Source organism: Myxine glutinosa, chromosome 8, assembly GCF_964187855.1.
Source record: "Myxine glutinosa chromosome 8, kmMyxGlut1.1, whole genome shotgun sequence".
Lineage (NCBI taxonomy): Eukaryota > Metazoa > Chordata > Myxini > Myxiniformes > Myxinidae > Myxine > Myxine glutinosa.
Genome location: NC_136268.1, coordinates 14,373,222 through 14,387,000, shown reverse-complemented (window position 1 = coordinate 14,387,000; position 13,779 = coordinate 14,373,222). Strand labels below are relative to the sequence as shown.

Sequence of the window (13,779 nt, the reverse complement as noted above, 5' to 3'; positions counted from 1 at the left end):
ACATTGAGGATGAGGTGTTATAAACAAAGCTTGTGGATGCCACATTGAGGATGAGGTGTTAGATGTAGATGCCACATTGAGGGTGAGGTGTTAAAAGCAAAGCTTGAAGATTCCACATTGAGGATGAGGTGTTATAAACAAAGCTTGTGCATGCCACATTGAGGATGAGGTGTTAAAAGCAAAGCTTGAAGATTCCACATTGAGGATGAGGTGTTAGAAACAAAGCTTGCAGATGCCACATTGAGGATGAGGTGTTAAAAGCAAAGCTTGTGCATGCCACATTGAGGATGAGGTGTTAAAAGCAAAGCTTGAAGATTCCACATTGAGGATGAGGTGTTATAAACAAAGCTTGTGGATGCCACATTGATGGTGAGGTGTTAGAAAGAAACCTTGTAGATGCCACATTGAGGGTGAGGTGTTAGAAAGAAACCTTGTAGATGCCACATTGAGGGTGAGGTGTTAGAAACAAACCTTGTAGATGCCACATTGAGGGTGAGGTGTTAGATGTAGATGCCACATTGAGGGTGAGGTGTTAGAAACAAACCTTGTAGATGCCACATTGAGGGTGAGGTGTTAGAAACAAACCTTGTAGATGCCACATTGAGGGTGAGGTGTTAGATGTAGATGCCACATTGAGGGTGAGGTGTGAGAAACAAACCTTGTAGATGCCACATTGAGGATGTGGTGTTAGAAACAAACCTTGTAGATGCCACATTGAGGATGAGGTGTTAGAAACAAACCTTGTAGATGCCACATTGAGGGTGAGGTGTTAGAAACAAACCTTGTAGATGCCACATTGAGGATGAGGTGTTAGAAACAAACCTTGTAGATGCCACATTGAGGAGGAAGTGTTAGAAACAAACCTTGTAGATGCCACATTGAGGATGAGGTGATAGAAACAATCCTTGTAGATGCCACATTGAGGAGGAAGTGTTAGAAACAAACCTTGTAGATGCCACATTGAGGATGAGGTGTTAGAAACAAACCTTGTAGATGCCACATTGAGGATGAGGTGTTAGAAACAAACCTTGTAGATGCCACATTGAGGAGGAAGTGTTAGAAACAAACCTTGTAGATGCCACATTGAGGATGAGGTGTTAGAAACAAACCTTGTAGATGCCACATTGAGGATGAGGTGTGAGAAACAAACCTTGTAGATGCCACATTGAGGATGAGGTGATAGAAACAAACCTTGTAGATGCCACATTGAGGATGTGGTGTTAGAAACAAACCTTGTAGATGCCACATTGAGGGTGAGGTGTTAGAAACAAACCTTGTAGATGCCACATTGAGGATGAGGTGTTATAAACAAACCTTGTAGATGCCACATTGAGGATGAGGTGTTATAAACAAACCTTGTAGATGCCACATTGAGGAGGAGGTGTTAGAAACAAACCTTGTAGATGCCACATTGAGGATGAGGTGTTATAAACAAACCTTGTAGATGCCACATTGAGGATGAGGTGTTATAAACAAAGCTTGAAGATGCCACATTGAGGATGAGGTGTTATAAACAAACCTTGTAGATGCCACATTGAGGATGAGGTGTTATAAACAAACCTTGTAGATGCCACATTGAGGATGAGGTGTTATAAACAAAGCTTGTCGATGCCACATTGAGCAAACTTTCACCCTCTTTGCAGGTCTCCATATTGGTGCATCCTGTCGTATTGCACAGGTAAAGGCGGAGCTCCAGGATGCAGTACCCAAGCTGAAACGCTGCCAGGCCGCTCCCTTTGTTGCTCTTATGGAACAGCTTCGTTGGTTCGCAGGGTCTCAAATCCGCAACGTAGCCGTGAGTGATCAACAACATTCACACTGTGGTGCAGAGTAGTCATGTGATCAACAACATTCACACTGTGGTGCAGAGTAGTCATGTGATCAACAACATTCACACTGTGATACAGAGTAGCCATGTGATCAACAACATTCACACTGTGGTACAGAATAACAATGTGAGCAATATAGACAACAACATGCAACTGGGGTGTTCTAGTGGTTTACAGATGTAAACAACTCGGTGTTTTAGTGGTTTACACATGCAAACAACTGGGTGTTTTAGTGGTTTACACATGCAAACAACTGGGTGTTTTAGTGGTTCACACATGCAAACAACTGGGGTGTTTTAGTGGTTTACACATGCAAACAACTCTGTGTTTTCGTGGTTTACACATGCAAACAACTGGGGTGTTTTCGTGGTTTACACATGCAAACAACTCTGTGTTTTCGTGGTTTACACATGCAAACAACTGGGGTGTTTTCGTGGTTTACACATGTAAACAACTGGGGTGTTTTAGTGATTTACACATGCAAACAACTGGGTGTTTTAGTGGTTTACACATGCAAACAACTGGGTGTTTTAGTGGTTCACACATGTAAACAACTGGGGTGTTTTCGTGGTTTACACATGTAAACAACTGGGGTGTTTTCGTGGTTTACACATGCAAACAACTGGGTGTTTTAGTGGTTTACACATGCAAACAACTGGGTGTTTTAGTGGTTCACACATGTAAACAACTGGGGTGTTTTAGTGATTTCCACATGCAAACAACTGGGGTGTTTTCGTGGTTTACACATGTAAACAACTGGGGTGTTTTCGTGGTTTACACATGCAAACAACTCTGTGTTTTCGTGGTTTACACATGCAAACAACTGGGTGTTTTAGTGATTTACACATGCAAACAACACGGTGTTTTCGTGGTTTACACATGCAAACAACTCGGTGTTTTCTTGGTTTACACATGCAAACAACTCTGTGTTTTCGTGGTTTACACATGTAAACAACTGAGGTGTTCTAGTGGTTTACACATGTAAACAACTGGGGTGTTCTCGTGGTTTACACATGTATATAACTGGGTGTTCTCGTGGTTTACACATATTAACAACTGGGTGTTTTAGTTGTTTGCACATGTAAACAACTGGGGTGTTCCAGTGGTTTACACATATAAACAACTGGGTGTTTTAGTGGTTTATACATGTGAACAAGTGGGTGTTTTAGTGGTTTACACATGTGAACAACTGGGTGTTTTAGTGGTTTTTGCACATGTGAACAAGTGGGTGTTTTAATGGTTTACACATGTAAAAACTGTGTGTTTTAGTCGTATACACATATAAACAGTGGTTTACACATGTCAACAAGTGGGTGTGTTGTGGTTTACACATGTGAACAAGAGGGTGTTTCAGTGGTTTACACATGGAAAAACAACTGTGTGTTTTAGTGGTTTACACATGTGAACAAGTGGGTGTTTTAGTGATTTACACATGTGAACAAGTGGGTGTTTTAGTGGTTTACCCATTATTAACGCACAGGTTGTAAACCTGGTGCGTTATAGCGTTTGCCTGGGAATTTCTGTCGCTCCAAAAGTGAAGCTCCAACAGTGTAGACGTTTCTGTCGCTCAGATGTGTAGACGTTTCTGTCGCTCAGATGTGTAGACAGTTTCTGTCGCTCAGATGTGTAAACATGACGTCATCAAATCTATATTTAGGCTAACCATGGGCTACCCCTTTGGCTGGTACGCGGCCGCTCGCTAGTACATAATATAGGATATATTTGTTATATGTTATGTTATAGGATATATAGGATATATGTTATATGATATAGGATATATAAAGGATAGGTTATAGGATATATATGTTATAGGATAGGAATATAGGACCCAAATGACCCAGAGGACCCAAATGACCCAGAGGACCCAAATGACCCAGAGGACCCAAATGACCCAGAGGACCCAAATGACCCAAATGACCCAAATGACCCAGAGGACCCAAATGACCCAGAGGACCCAAATGACCCAGAGGACCCAAATGACCCAGAGGACCCAGAGGACCCAGAGGACCCAGAGGACCCAAATGACCCAAATGACCCAGAGGACCCAAATGACCCAGAGGACCCAAATGACCCAGAGGACCCAAATGACCCAGAGGACCCAGAGGACCCAAATGACCCAGAGGACCCAAATGACCCAGAGGACCCAGAGGACCCAAATGACCCAAATGACCCAGAGGACCCAAATGACCCAGAGGACCCAAATGACCCAGAGGACCCAAATGACCCAAATGACCCAGAGGACCCAAATGACCCAGAGGACCCAAATGACCCAGAGGACCCAAATGACCCAGAGGACCCAAATGACCCAGAGGACCCAAATGACCCAGAGGACCCAAATGACCCAGAGGACCCAAATGACCCAAATGACCCAGAGGACCCAAATGACCCAGAGGACCCAAATGACCCAGAGGACCCAAATGACCCAGAGGACCCAGAGGACCCAGAGGACCCAGAGGACCCAAATGACCCAGAGGACCCAAATGACCCAGAGGACCCAAATGACCCAGAGGACCCAAATGACCCAGAGGACCCAAATGACCCAGAGGACCCAAATGACCCAGAGGACCCAAATGACCCTCTGGGTCAATAAAAGTTGAAACTGGGCAAATGTCAATGAAAATTTGCCAGACCCAGACCAGAAAATGACCCAGAGGACCCAAATGCCCAGAGGACCCAGAGGACCCTGTGAATGTGAATGAATGTGAACATAATGTGAATACTAGTAGCAATTTTACAAAAACCATGGCATAATTTCAAATCTTGACCCGAGATGATAATTATGCTACATCATAATTTCCATGTGCCAACCTGGGCGGAATCCAAGTGGATTCACTTGTTATTTTTTGTATTCAAGATCGAGGCTCGTGTAAGAGCTAACATTAATCACAAAAATACAAACTGACACATAAAACATGAGATAAAGGGAGCGGGAGACAAGATTGGGAGAGAGAGGGAAGCACACAAGTAGAACATTTGAGAGCAGGGACACCGGGAGATCTGTGGGAGGGAGAGGGCTTGGGGGAGGAGACATGGGAAGGGGGGGGGGGAGGTGGGAGAGGTATAAAACACATGTACACTGCTAGGACTTCCAGGAAAGCAGTCGGAATTTCAAAAAAGTGGATCTGGGGTGAATTAACGGGGGTAGAAAAGATCAAGGTTTTGGATGGGGGAAGACAAGAGACGGTGGTGAACAGCTGTTTTAAATACCTGGAGGGAGGAGTGGGATTGAATAGAGTGAGGGAGTTTGTTCTAGAGGCGGGAGAAAACAGGAATGAAAGAGTGGAGGTGAGCAGAGAGTCTTCATTTTGGCAGTTTCACCTGAAGAGGGTTCCTGGCAGATCTTGTGCGACCTGTAGGAATATTTGGGGGACAGAGCACAGACAGGGCTGGGGGTCAAGGGCGGAGAGGAGTTGGTAGAAGACAGAAAGACCACCAACCTGCCTGTTGTGAGTGAGTGAAAGGCCCTCGGAGTTCGCTTCATTGCGGGAGATTCCAATGATTCTGAAAGCTTTGGTTTCAGCAGCGTGAAGCCGAGCTAGCTGTGAGGCAGGAGCACCAGCCCAGAGGGGAGAACAGTATTCCATTGAGCTGCAGATGAAAGCCCTGTATGTGGTGAGGAGCTCAGGTGTGCCAAGGAAGGACTTCACAGAACGGAGGATGCCCAGTCAGCGACTGGCATGTTAGGCCAGCTTGGAAATGTGGTTTTCCCAGGAAAGATCATGGCAGATTGTGAGAACCAAGAGCTTGAGTGACAGAACTTCTTGGAGAGGATTGTTGAGAAAGTAGATGGGACGGTTGTCCAAACGGTCTTTTCGGAGAGGCATAGTAAGGGTGTGAGATTTGTCAGGATTGAAAGACATGTTCCACTTGTTTGACCAGTCTGTGATTTTGTCCAGGTCTGCAGAGAGTGAGGATGCTGCAGACTGCCGATCTGAGGGATGAGGTATAGAGCGGCAGAGAGTGGGGTCATCAGTAAAGAGACAGAGAGGATTTTCCAGAGTCGGATAGATCATTGATGAAGACCAGAAAAAGCACAGGGCCCAGAGCACTGCGTTGGGGAACTCCAGCCTGAACAGGAAGGGGAGATGAGAGAAATCCATTCAGGACCACACGTTGGCTACGACCAGAGAGTAAGTCCACAAGCCATGCGTGGAGATTTCCATGGATACCACAGGGGGAGAGTTTGGTGAGCAGAGCAGGGTGTCAGACCGTATCTTCGGCACATAATATGTCAAGGGAGACAGCTCAAATTTCCTGTTTGACATTGAGGACCTCCATCCATTGTTGAGACAGCAGAAGCAGCATGTCCAGAGTAGAGTGACCTGGTCTGAGACCAAGTTGATGATTAGAGATCAAGCCATTGGAGATGAGGAAGGATTTGATATCCAAAGCAATGATGGATTCTATGACTTTGCTGATAATTGGGAGAAGGCTGATTGGTCTGTAGTTGCTAGGATCTGTTTTTGCACATTTTTTGTGTACAGCGGTAATGTTGGCTGATTTCCAAGCTGATTGCAGATGACCTTGAGCAAAAGAGAGGGTGAAGAGAACAGAGAGAGGTTGTGAAAGAGTAGCAGAGCAGATTTTAGGACCCCTGGGCTGACCCCGTCTGGTCCAGTTGCAGAATCAGAGTCGAGGATTGACAGAAACTTCTCCACCTTGTCAGGAGAGAAGGTCACAGAGTCCACGAGCAGCTGGGTACGATTGGGTACAGTGTGTACAGAGAGAGACTGGTTTGGGACACAAAATTTTGAGGCAAACTCAGAGCTGAGACATTCAGCTTTTTCACATGTGGAGTCAGCTGTGTAGCCGTTTGAGGTAAGGTAGGGGATGGAGGGAAAGCAAAACCAGAAACAGATTTGACAAGACGCCACCAGGATTTGGAAGAGGGAGACAGGTTTGAGAGTTCACTCTTGAGAGAAGAGAGATATTGTTTCCTGGCTCTCCTGAGGGTGGACACACTTGTTTCGGGCTTTGTGAAAGGAAATGAGATTTCCTTCAGTTGGATTTGCTTTCCCGGAGGCGAAGGCAAGTTGTTTCAGGGCAACTGCCTCACCACAAGATTCCGTGTACCATGGACGGGAGGAAGGGTATGACAACTGAAGACGGGATGGGATGAATCTGTGCATGAGAGAGAGCAGTTTTCTTTGGAAGAATCCCCAGGATGAGTTGATGTCAGAGGCGGTAGAGATGGGAGACCAGTCCAGATGATTGATGGCTGCTTGAAGACCGTGCCAGGTGGCCTGAGTGAAATGCCAGATTCGCGGGCGCTGAAGAGTCTATCTGAGAATGGCCAGAGAGATGTCCACTTTAACAAGGAAATGATCAGAAGAGCCAATTGGAGCAGAAGAGCAGCAGACATTTGCAGGGAAGTTAGTCATAACCAGGTCTAGAAGAGAAGATACTCCGTTGACTGAGGTCCGGGTCGGGAAATTGACAGATTGTGTCAGTCCCAATGAGTCACAGAAGTTCTTTGCTGAGGAGCCATGGCTGGTGAGAGAGGGAACCCACACCCAGCCAGCTGGCATGATCACAGTTGAAATCACCACATATGAGTTACGAATTCCGGATTTATGTGAATTACTAGTCAGGTCGTTTCTTATTAATGTTTATTCTATTAAAGGTTGTTGTGGTTAAATGGGGAGAATTCTTATTAATGTTTATTCCATTAAAGGTTGTTGTGGTTAAATGGTGAGAAGCGCTCCTGGTAAGACTGAGACCGGAAACGGGATCGTAAACCGGAAGAGAAAAAGAGACAAGGTCGGGAGAGAAGCGGCCATCTTGATCCTCGACCAGCTCCGACGCGAGCCGAGTCGATCTTTACCTGCTTTGGAACGCTGAGTTTGAAAAGCCCGTCTGGCGAGAGGAGTTACCTGCCCGGGGTGATTGCCTGTTACGTGTCAGGTTACCGTGGGTTCCTGGAAGGAACCAAGCGTCCGGCACTATTCGCCTCGACGCCTCCGAGGGCGTGTACGGGTCGCACCTTGGGCCTCGCGCGCTTTGCGAGCCGTTCACAGCCCAGAGGCCGCGATCACGGGCTCCGACCTCGGTGGCTTGCCGAGGAGGTGTCCGCGGCAGCAGCTGTTCCCGGTACATGACGCGCACGTTGGGAGCACGTCAGCCAGGGGTCCGTTCAACTGCCCGTGTGCGGAGAAGTCGACCTTCCCTTGGTCTGGAGGGGCCCAGAGACATTGTGAGGGACAGTGACTATTGAGGGTGTCATGAGTGGGGAAAGGGGGGAAATATATGAGATGGCCATCTTAGTAATATTGTTGATTGATTGTTGATTGTTGTTGATTGATTGGGAATATATTATTGATTAATCCGGATCCTTGGTGTGAGGTTTCTTCTTGACTGGAATTCATATTGATTGCGTTACGAAAGCGTATAAATCATATATCTTTCTGGCGGGGTTCCTCTCACGGTCCGGGGGTCACAGAGACCAGGTAGTCACCGGGAGGACCACGTAACATGAGGAAGAGAGAGCGTTGGGATGAGTCGATAGAAGTTGGTTCATGTTATCAGACAGCGAGATGTAGATGGAGTCATCACTGTTTGGTGGATGGTACAACACACATATGAACAAAAGGTGAGAGCGGAGAGGAAGCCGTAGCCAGAGGTACTCCTGGCGGTGAGGTGGAGAGAGGGCAGTGCAGGGAGAGTGAGGAAGAGAGTTTTTGATAAAGACAGCAACACCACCTCCAGGACAAGGCTCAGGTCTATCATACCGAAGGAGGGAGTAACTATCTTATCTGTCTCCCTCTTCCAAATCCTGGTGGCGTCTGGTCAAATCCGTTTCTGGTGTTTGTTCCCCCTCCATCCCCTCCCTTACCTCAAACGGCTACACAGCTGACTCCGCACGTGAAAAAGCTGAATGCCTCAACTCTGTGTTTGCCTCTAAATCTTGTGTCCCAAACCCATCCCTCTCTGTACCCACCATACCCAGTCGTACCCTGCTGCTCCTGGACTCCGTGTCCTTTCCTCCTGACAAGGTGGAAAAGTTTCTGTCAACCCTCGACTCTGATTCTGCAACTGGACCCGACGGCATCAGCCCACGGGTCCTAAAATCCTGCTCTGCTGCTCTATCTCACCCTCTCTCTGTTCTCTTCACCCTCTCTCTGTTCTCTTCACCCTCTCTTTTGCTCAAGGTCAACTGCCATCTGCTTGGAAATCAGCCAACATCACCGCTTTGCACAAAAAAGGTGCAAAAACAGATCCTAGCAACTACAGACCAATCAGCCTTCTCCCAATTATCAGCAAAGTCATGGAATCCATCATTGCTTCTGATATGAAATCTTTCCTCTTCTCCAATGGCTTGATCTCTGATCATCAATTTGGTTTCAGACCAGGTCACTCTACTCTGGACATGCTGCTTCTGCTGTCTCAACAATGGATGGAGGTCCTCAATGCCAAACAGGAAATTAGAGCTGTCTCCCTCGACATATCACGTGCCTTCGACACGGTCTGGCACCCCGCTCTGCTCACCAAACTCTCCTCCTTTGGTATCCATGGAAATCTCCACGCATGGCTGGCGGACTTCCTCTCTAGTCGTCGTCAACGTGTGGCCCTGAATGGGTTTCTCTCATCTCCTCTTCCTGTTCAGGCTGGAGTTCCCCAAGGCAGTGTTCTGGGCCCCGTGCTTTTTCTTGTCTTCATCAATGATCTCTCTGACTCTCTCGAAAATCCTCTCTATCTCTTTGCTGATGACTCCACTCTCTGCCGCTCCATTACTCTTCCCTCAGATCGGCAGTCTGCTGCCTCCTCACTCTCTGAAGACCTGGACAAAATCACAGACTGGTCAAACAAGTGGAACATGTCTTTCAATCCTGACAAATCTCACACTCTTACTATGTCTCTCCGAAAAGATCGACTGGACAACCCTCCCATCTACTTTCTCAACAATCCTCTCCAAGAAGTTCTGTCGCTGAAGATTTTGGATCTCACTATCTGCCATGATCTTTCTTAGGAAAACCACATTTCCAAGCTGGCCTCCAAAGCCAGTCGCCGACTGGGCATCCTCCGTCGTGCGAAGTCCTTCCTCGGCACACCTGAGCTCCTCACCACATACAAGGCTTTCATCCGCAGCTCAATGGAATACTGTTCTCCCCTATGGGCCGGTGCTCCTGCCTCACACCTAGCTCGGCTTCATGCTGTTGAAACCAAAGCTTTCAGAATTATTGGAATCTCCCGCGATGAAGCTATCTCTGAGGGCCTTTCACTCACTCACCGCAGGCAGGTAGGTGGTCTTTCTGTCTTCTACCGACTCCTCTCCGGCCTTGCACCCCCAGCTCTCTCTGTGCTCTGTCCCCCAAATATTCCTACAGGTCGCACAAGATCTGCCAGCAACCCTCTGATGGTTAAACTGCCGAAATCTCGGCTCTCCGCTCACCTTCACTCTTTCATTCCTCTTTTCTCCCGCCTCTGGAACAAACTCCCTCACTCCCTTCAATCCCACTCCTCCCTCCAGGTCTTTAAAACAGCTGTTCACCACCATCTCTTATCTTCCCCCATCCAAAACCTTGATCTTTTCTACCCCCGCTAATTCACCCCAGATCCACCTTGTTTGAAATTCCAACTTCTTTCCTGGAAGTCCTGGCAGTGTCCATATGTTTTATACCTCTCCCACTGCCCCCTTCCCACGCCCCCCCCTCCCCCAAAGCCCTCGCCCTCTCTCAGATCTCTCGATGTCTCCATGTCTCTCGGTCCCTGCTCTCAAATGTTGTGTTTGTGTCCTTCCCCCTCTCTCCCCATCTTGTCTACCGCTCCCTATGTTATATGTTTTATGTGTCGGTTTGTCTTTCTGTGTGATTAATGTTCGCTCTTTCACGAGCCTCGATATTGTATACAAAAAAAAAAAAAAAAAAAAAAAAAAAAAACTAGGGAGAGATATTAAGGAATCAGAGACATCTTGAAAGAGGAAAGTTTCTGTTAAGCAGATTAAGTCTTGTTTGTCAGAAGCAACTTGTATGGAGAGGTCAATCAGGTATGAGCGAAGGCCCCGGATGTTTGAGGTCCATAACGTTAAGGAAGAGGAAGGAGGAGCATCCGATGCAGGTCAGGGGAGGGGAGGGGTAGGGTAATATGAGGAAGAGGAGGGGAGGTCGGGAGAGCTGTTGATAGTGTGTCAGAGATTTCAGAAAAGCTAGGAGAAAGGGAAGGAGGAGGAGGAGGAGGAGGAGGAGGAGGAGGACAAAAGGTTTGATGGTGATTGGATGAGGCACAATGAGGTGTTGTTTGAGGGGGGGAAGAGCGAGGAAGAAGGTTGGAGGAGATGGAGGTCAGAGTTGGAAGGGAGAGGAAGCGCGGAGGATGCTTTGAGGAGAGGAGTGGTGATAGGGTAGAATTTGGAGAAAAAAGGAGGGTGGGAAGAATTGAAGGGGAGCGGGGAGGCAGGAGTTTTGAAATTGAGGAGTGAGGAGGGGATTTAGGAGGGGAGGCGTGAGGGGGAAGTTTTGGAGGAGAGGGGCAAGGGGGGAGATTTGAAAGGGATGGGTAAGGGGGGAGTTTAGGAGGGGAAGGATGAATTTGAATTTCCGAAAGTGTTGGATGATTAATGGAAAACGATCATTTATTGCAAAATGAGTTTCTTGTGATTTTCGAGTCAGAGATCCGTTTGAAAACGTTGGACGGGTGGAATGCAGGTGAGCTTAGGGAATGTAGGAAGGAAGAACTGCAAGATTGAATTTTTATTTGAAATGAAGAGATTCGTGAGCAAATCGAAAACAACCTTTTAAAGAACAAGAAGAAAATTTTGTTATCATATGCAACAATAAAACACTTCAGGGGAAAATTTAAACATTTTAAAACTAAACCGTGAAAACTATCTGGGGAAATTCCCTAAATGAGGGCATGAAGGATTCCTCAGGTGGATTAATGATTCCAGCATGGGTTCACAAGCAGGAATCGAAGAATAGGAGATTGACAGCCAGGAGAGCAGAGAACGAAGGAACAGGGAGGTGTATACGCAAATGTGTTTGTCCCGGAGGAGAGGCCTACTTTTTAAATTCTTCGTTAATATTTTTTTGAAGGTTAGGTGAAAATGGATCAGAGGAAGAAGGATAAAGTTGAAGAAGTATGGTGAGAACTGGAATTAGAAAGGTGTCGGCTGGAGAGGGTTGAGTTATGAAGGAAGGAGAGAAAAAAAACGGGTGGGGCGAAATATGTGGTCGAAGAATGAACGAACACGGGGAGAGAAGGAATTTATTTATTTATTTAATTTTTTGGAGGGGGGGGGGGGTTAAGACTTCAAACAAAGTGTAAGCTGTTCGGGGAAGTATGGGATGAAAAAAAGACTGAAAAAACAGTGAGAGAGCGAAAGTAAATGGACCACAAACGACCGCCGAGAGGAGACAACAAAGCCTCGAGGCTTGGAAATCCAGGCCTGAAAAACGCGGCAGGAACCAACCGATGATTATACACAGGTATGCACGATTTACACTGAGATAGAACTAGAAACACACAGTAGGCACTCGCACCGTAAAATAAAAATACATTTTTGACAAAAATACATATGGGAAAATTTCTTAACTTTCGTAACGTGGAGAGCTTGGAAAAACCCACAACCTCGCCGGCAAAACCGAAAACGGAAGCATTATCATCAGTGCTCGCAGTTCGTTTTTTTTGTGCCTGTACTGTTAGATGAATTAAACAACCTTAAATCCAAGCTTGACAAACACCTTGCGTCATAATACAACCCCCTTAACTCAGAACACGATGTGATCATAAAAGTTTTTCAAGACATGCACACGGATGTTTGCCTTAAACCTGCAAGATGGGCAAACACTGTGCACTCTTATTAATGATACACACCTTAACTCAGAGCACAATGTTATGGTAGAAGTTTTGCAATTCAGGTACATGAGTGATTTTCAATTACTTTACTCATGTTGTCTTTTCATTATATGAGGCATCATGAAATCCAAACATAGTGGGTTTCATTTACATAGATGATAAAATTATTCTCAGGAAATGTTCATTTCCTCCACCAACCCATGAATGTTTGATGAACATAATCTATATTATAATAGGCGAAGGTGATTCTGTCTGTCTGTCTGTCTGTCTGTCTGTCTGTCCGGGGTGTGGCTTACTCCGTTTGCAGAGTTGCTCCACCCATAGCTCCACCCATTCTTGGAGAGGCCTCATGTAAACAAATATCCACCATTTTATTAACTCGAATAGCTTTGAGGCCTGTTTAGTTAGGCCTGCGCTGTCTTTCTCTCTCACACAGGTTTATTTCAACTCAAATTCGATATATCATTTCATTTTTAACAGTCGCTAACATAGTTTTAGACTCGGTTGAAAAAAAATGGGAATAAAATCCGATGAAAGTTTCCGTTTATAGAACGAAATGAATTCTCAAAGGCCTGTAACATAAAGCCCATTCATTGAGTCACCCTCACGATTTTATATCGAATTCACCATCTGATTTAATTTTTATCGATGGTTTTAGACTCGATGTCAGAAATAATTGAGAACATTCATGCACACACGGGAAAATGCAGAGATATATATTTTTAAATCACGCCATGATGATACACAAAAATACACCGCCTAAAATAACAGTCGGGGAAAATGTCGACATATTTTAAAAATTCGCTTTTTCTTTTCCGTTAAGATATATTACTTTTCCATTTGATGACAGTCGTCACAAAAACGTCAACAATGATGCCGATGTGGCGGACACGAAAGCACTGGCGTGGTGACATCACCCCGCACACCAAGTGGGGGTGGGCCACGCCCGAGAGAGAGGCGTGGCCTCAGGATATACACGGGGCGCGCAGCCCGGAGAGACCAGTGCTGCAGTTTGAGTTCTTTTAATAAAGACTCTTTTGTTATGAACCGCGTTGTCCGCTTGCTCTTTTCGTAAGCCTTAGCGCGTGCAGCACCGCGCTTCATGTGTGTATATATATATATATATATTATATATATATATATATATATATATATATAT

General features: G+C 46.0%; 1 protein-coding gene across 1 annotated transcript in view; it reads left to right on the top strand.

Annotated features, from left to right (window-relative positions):
• The window catches only part of LOC137432196 (xanthine dehydrogenase/oxidase), a 296,924-nt gene that overhangs the window by 96,715 nt on the left and 186,430 nt on the right, over positions 1–13,779 (top strand). Inside the window, exon 9 of the mRNA XM_078782822.1 lies at positions 1,644–1,795. Coding sequence (XP_078638948.1) covers positions 1,644–1,795 — 152 coding nt within the window. The remainder of the gene's footprint in view (positions 1–1,643; positions 1,796–13,779) is intronic.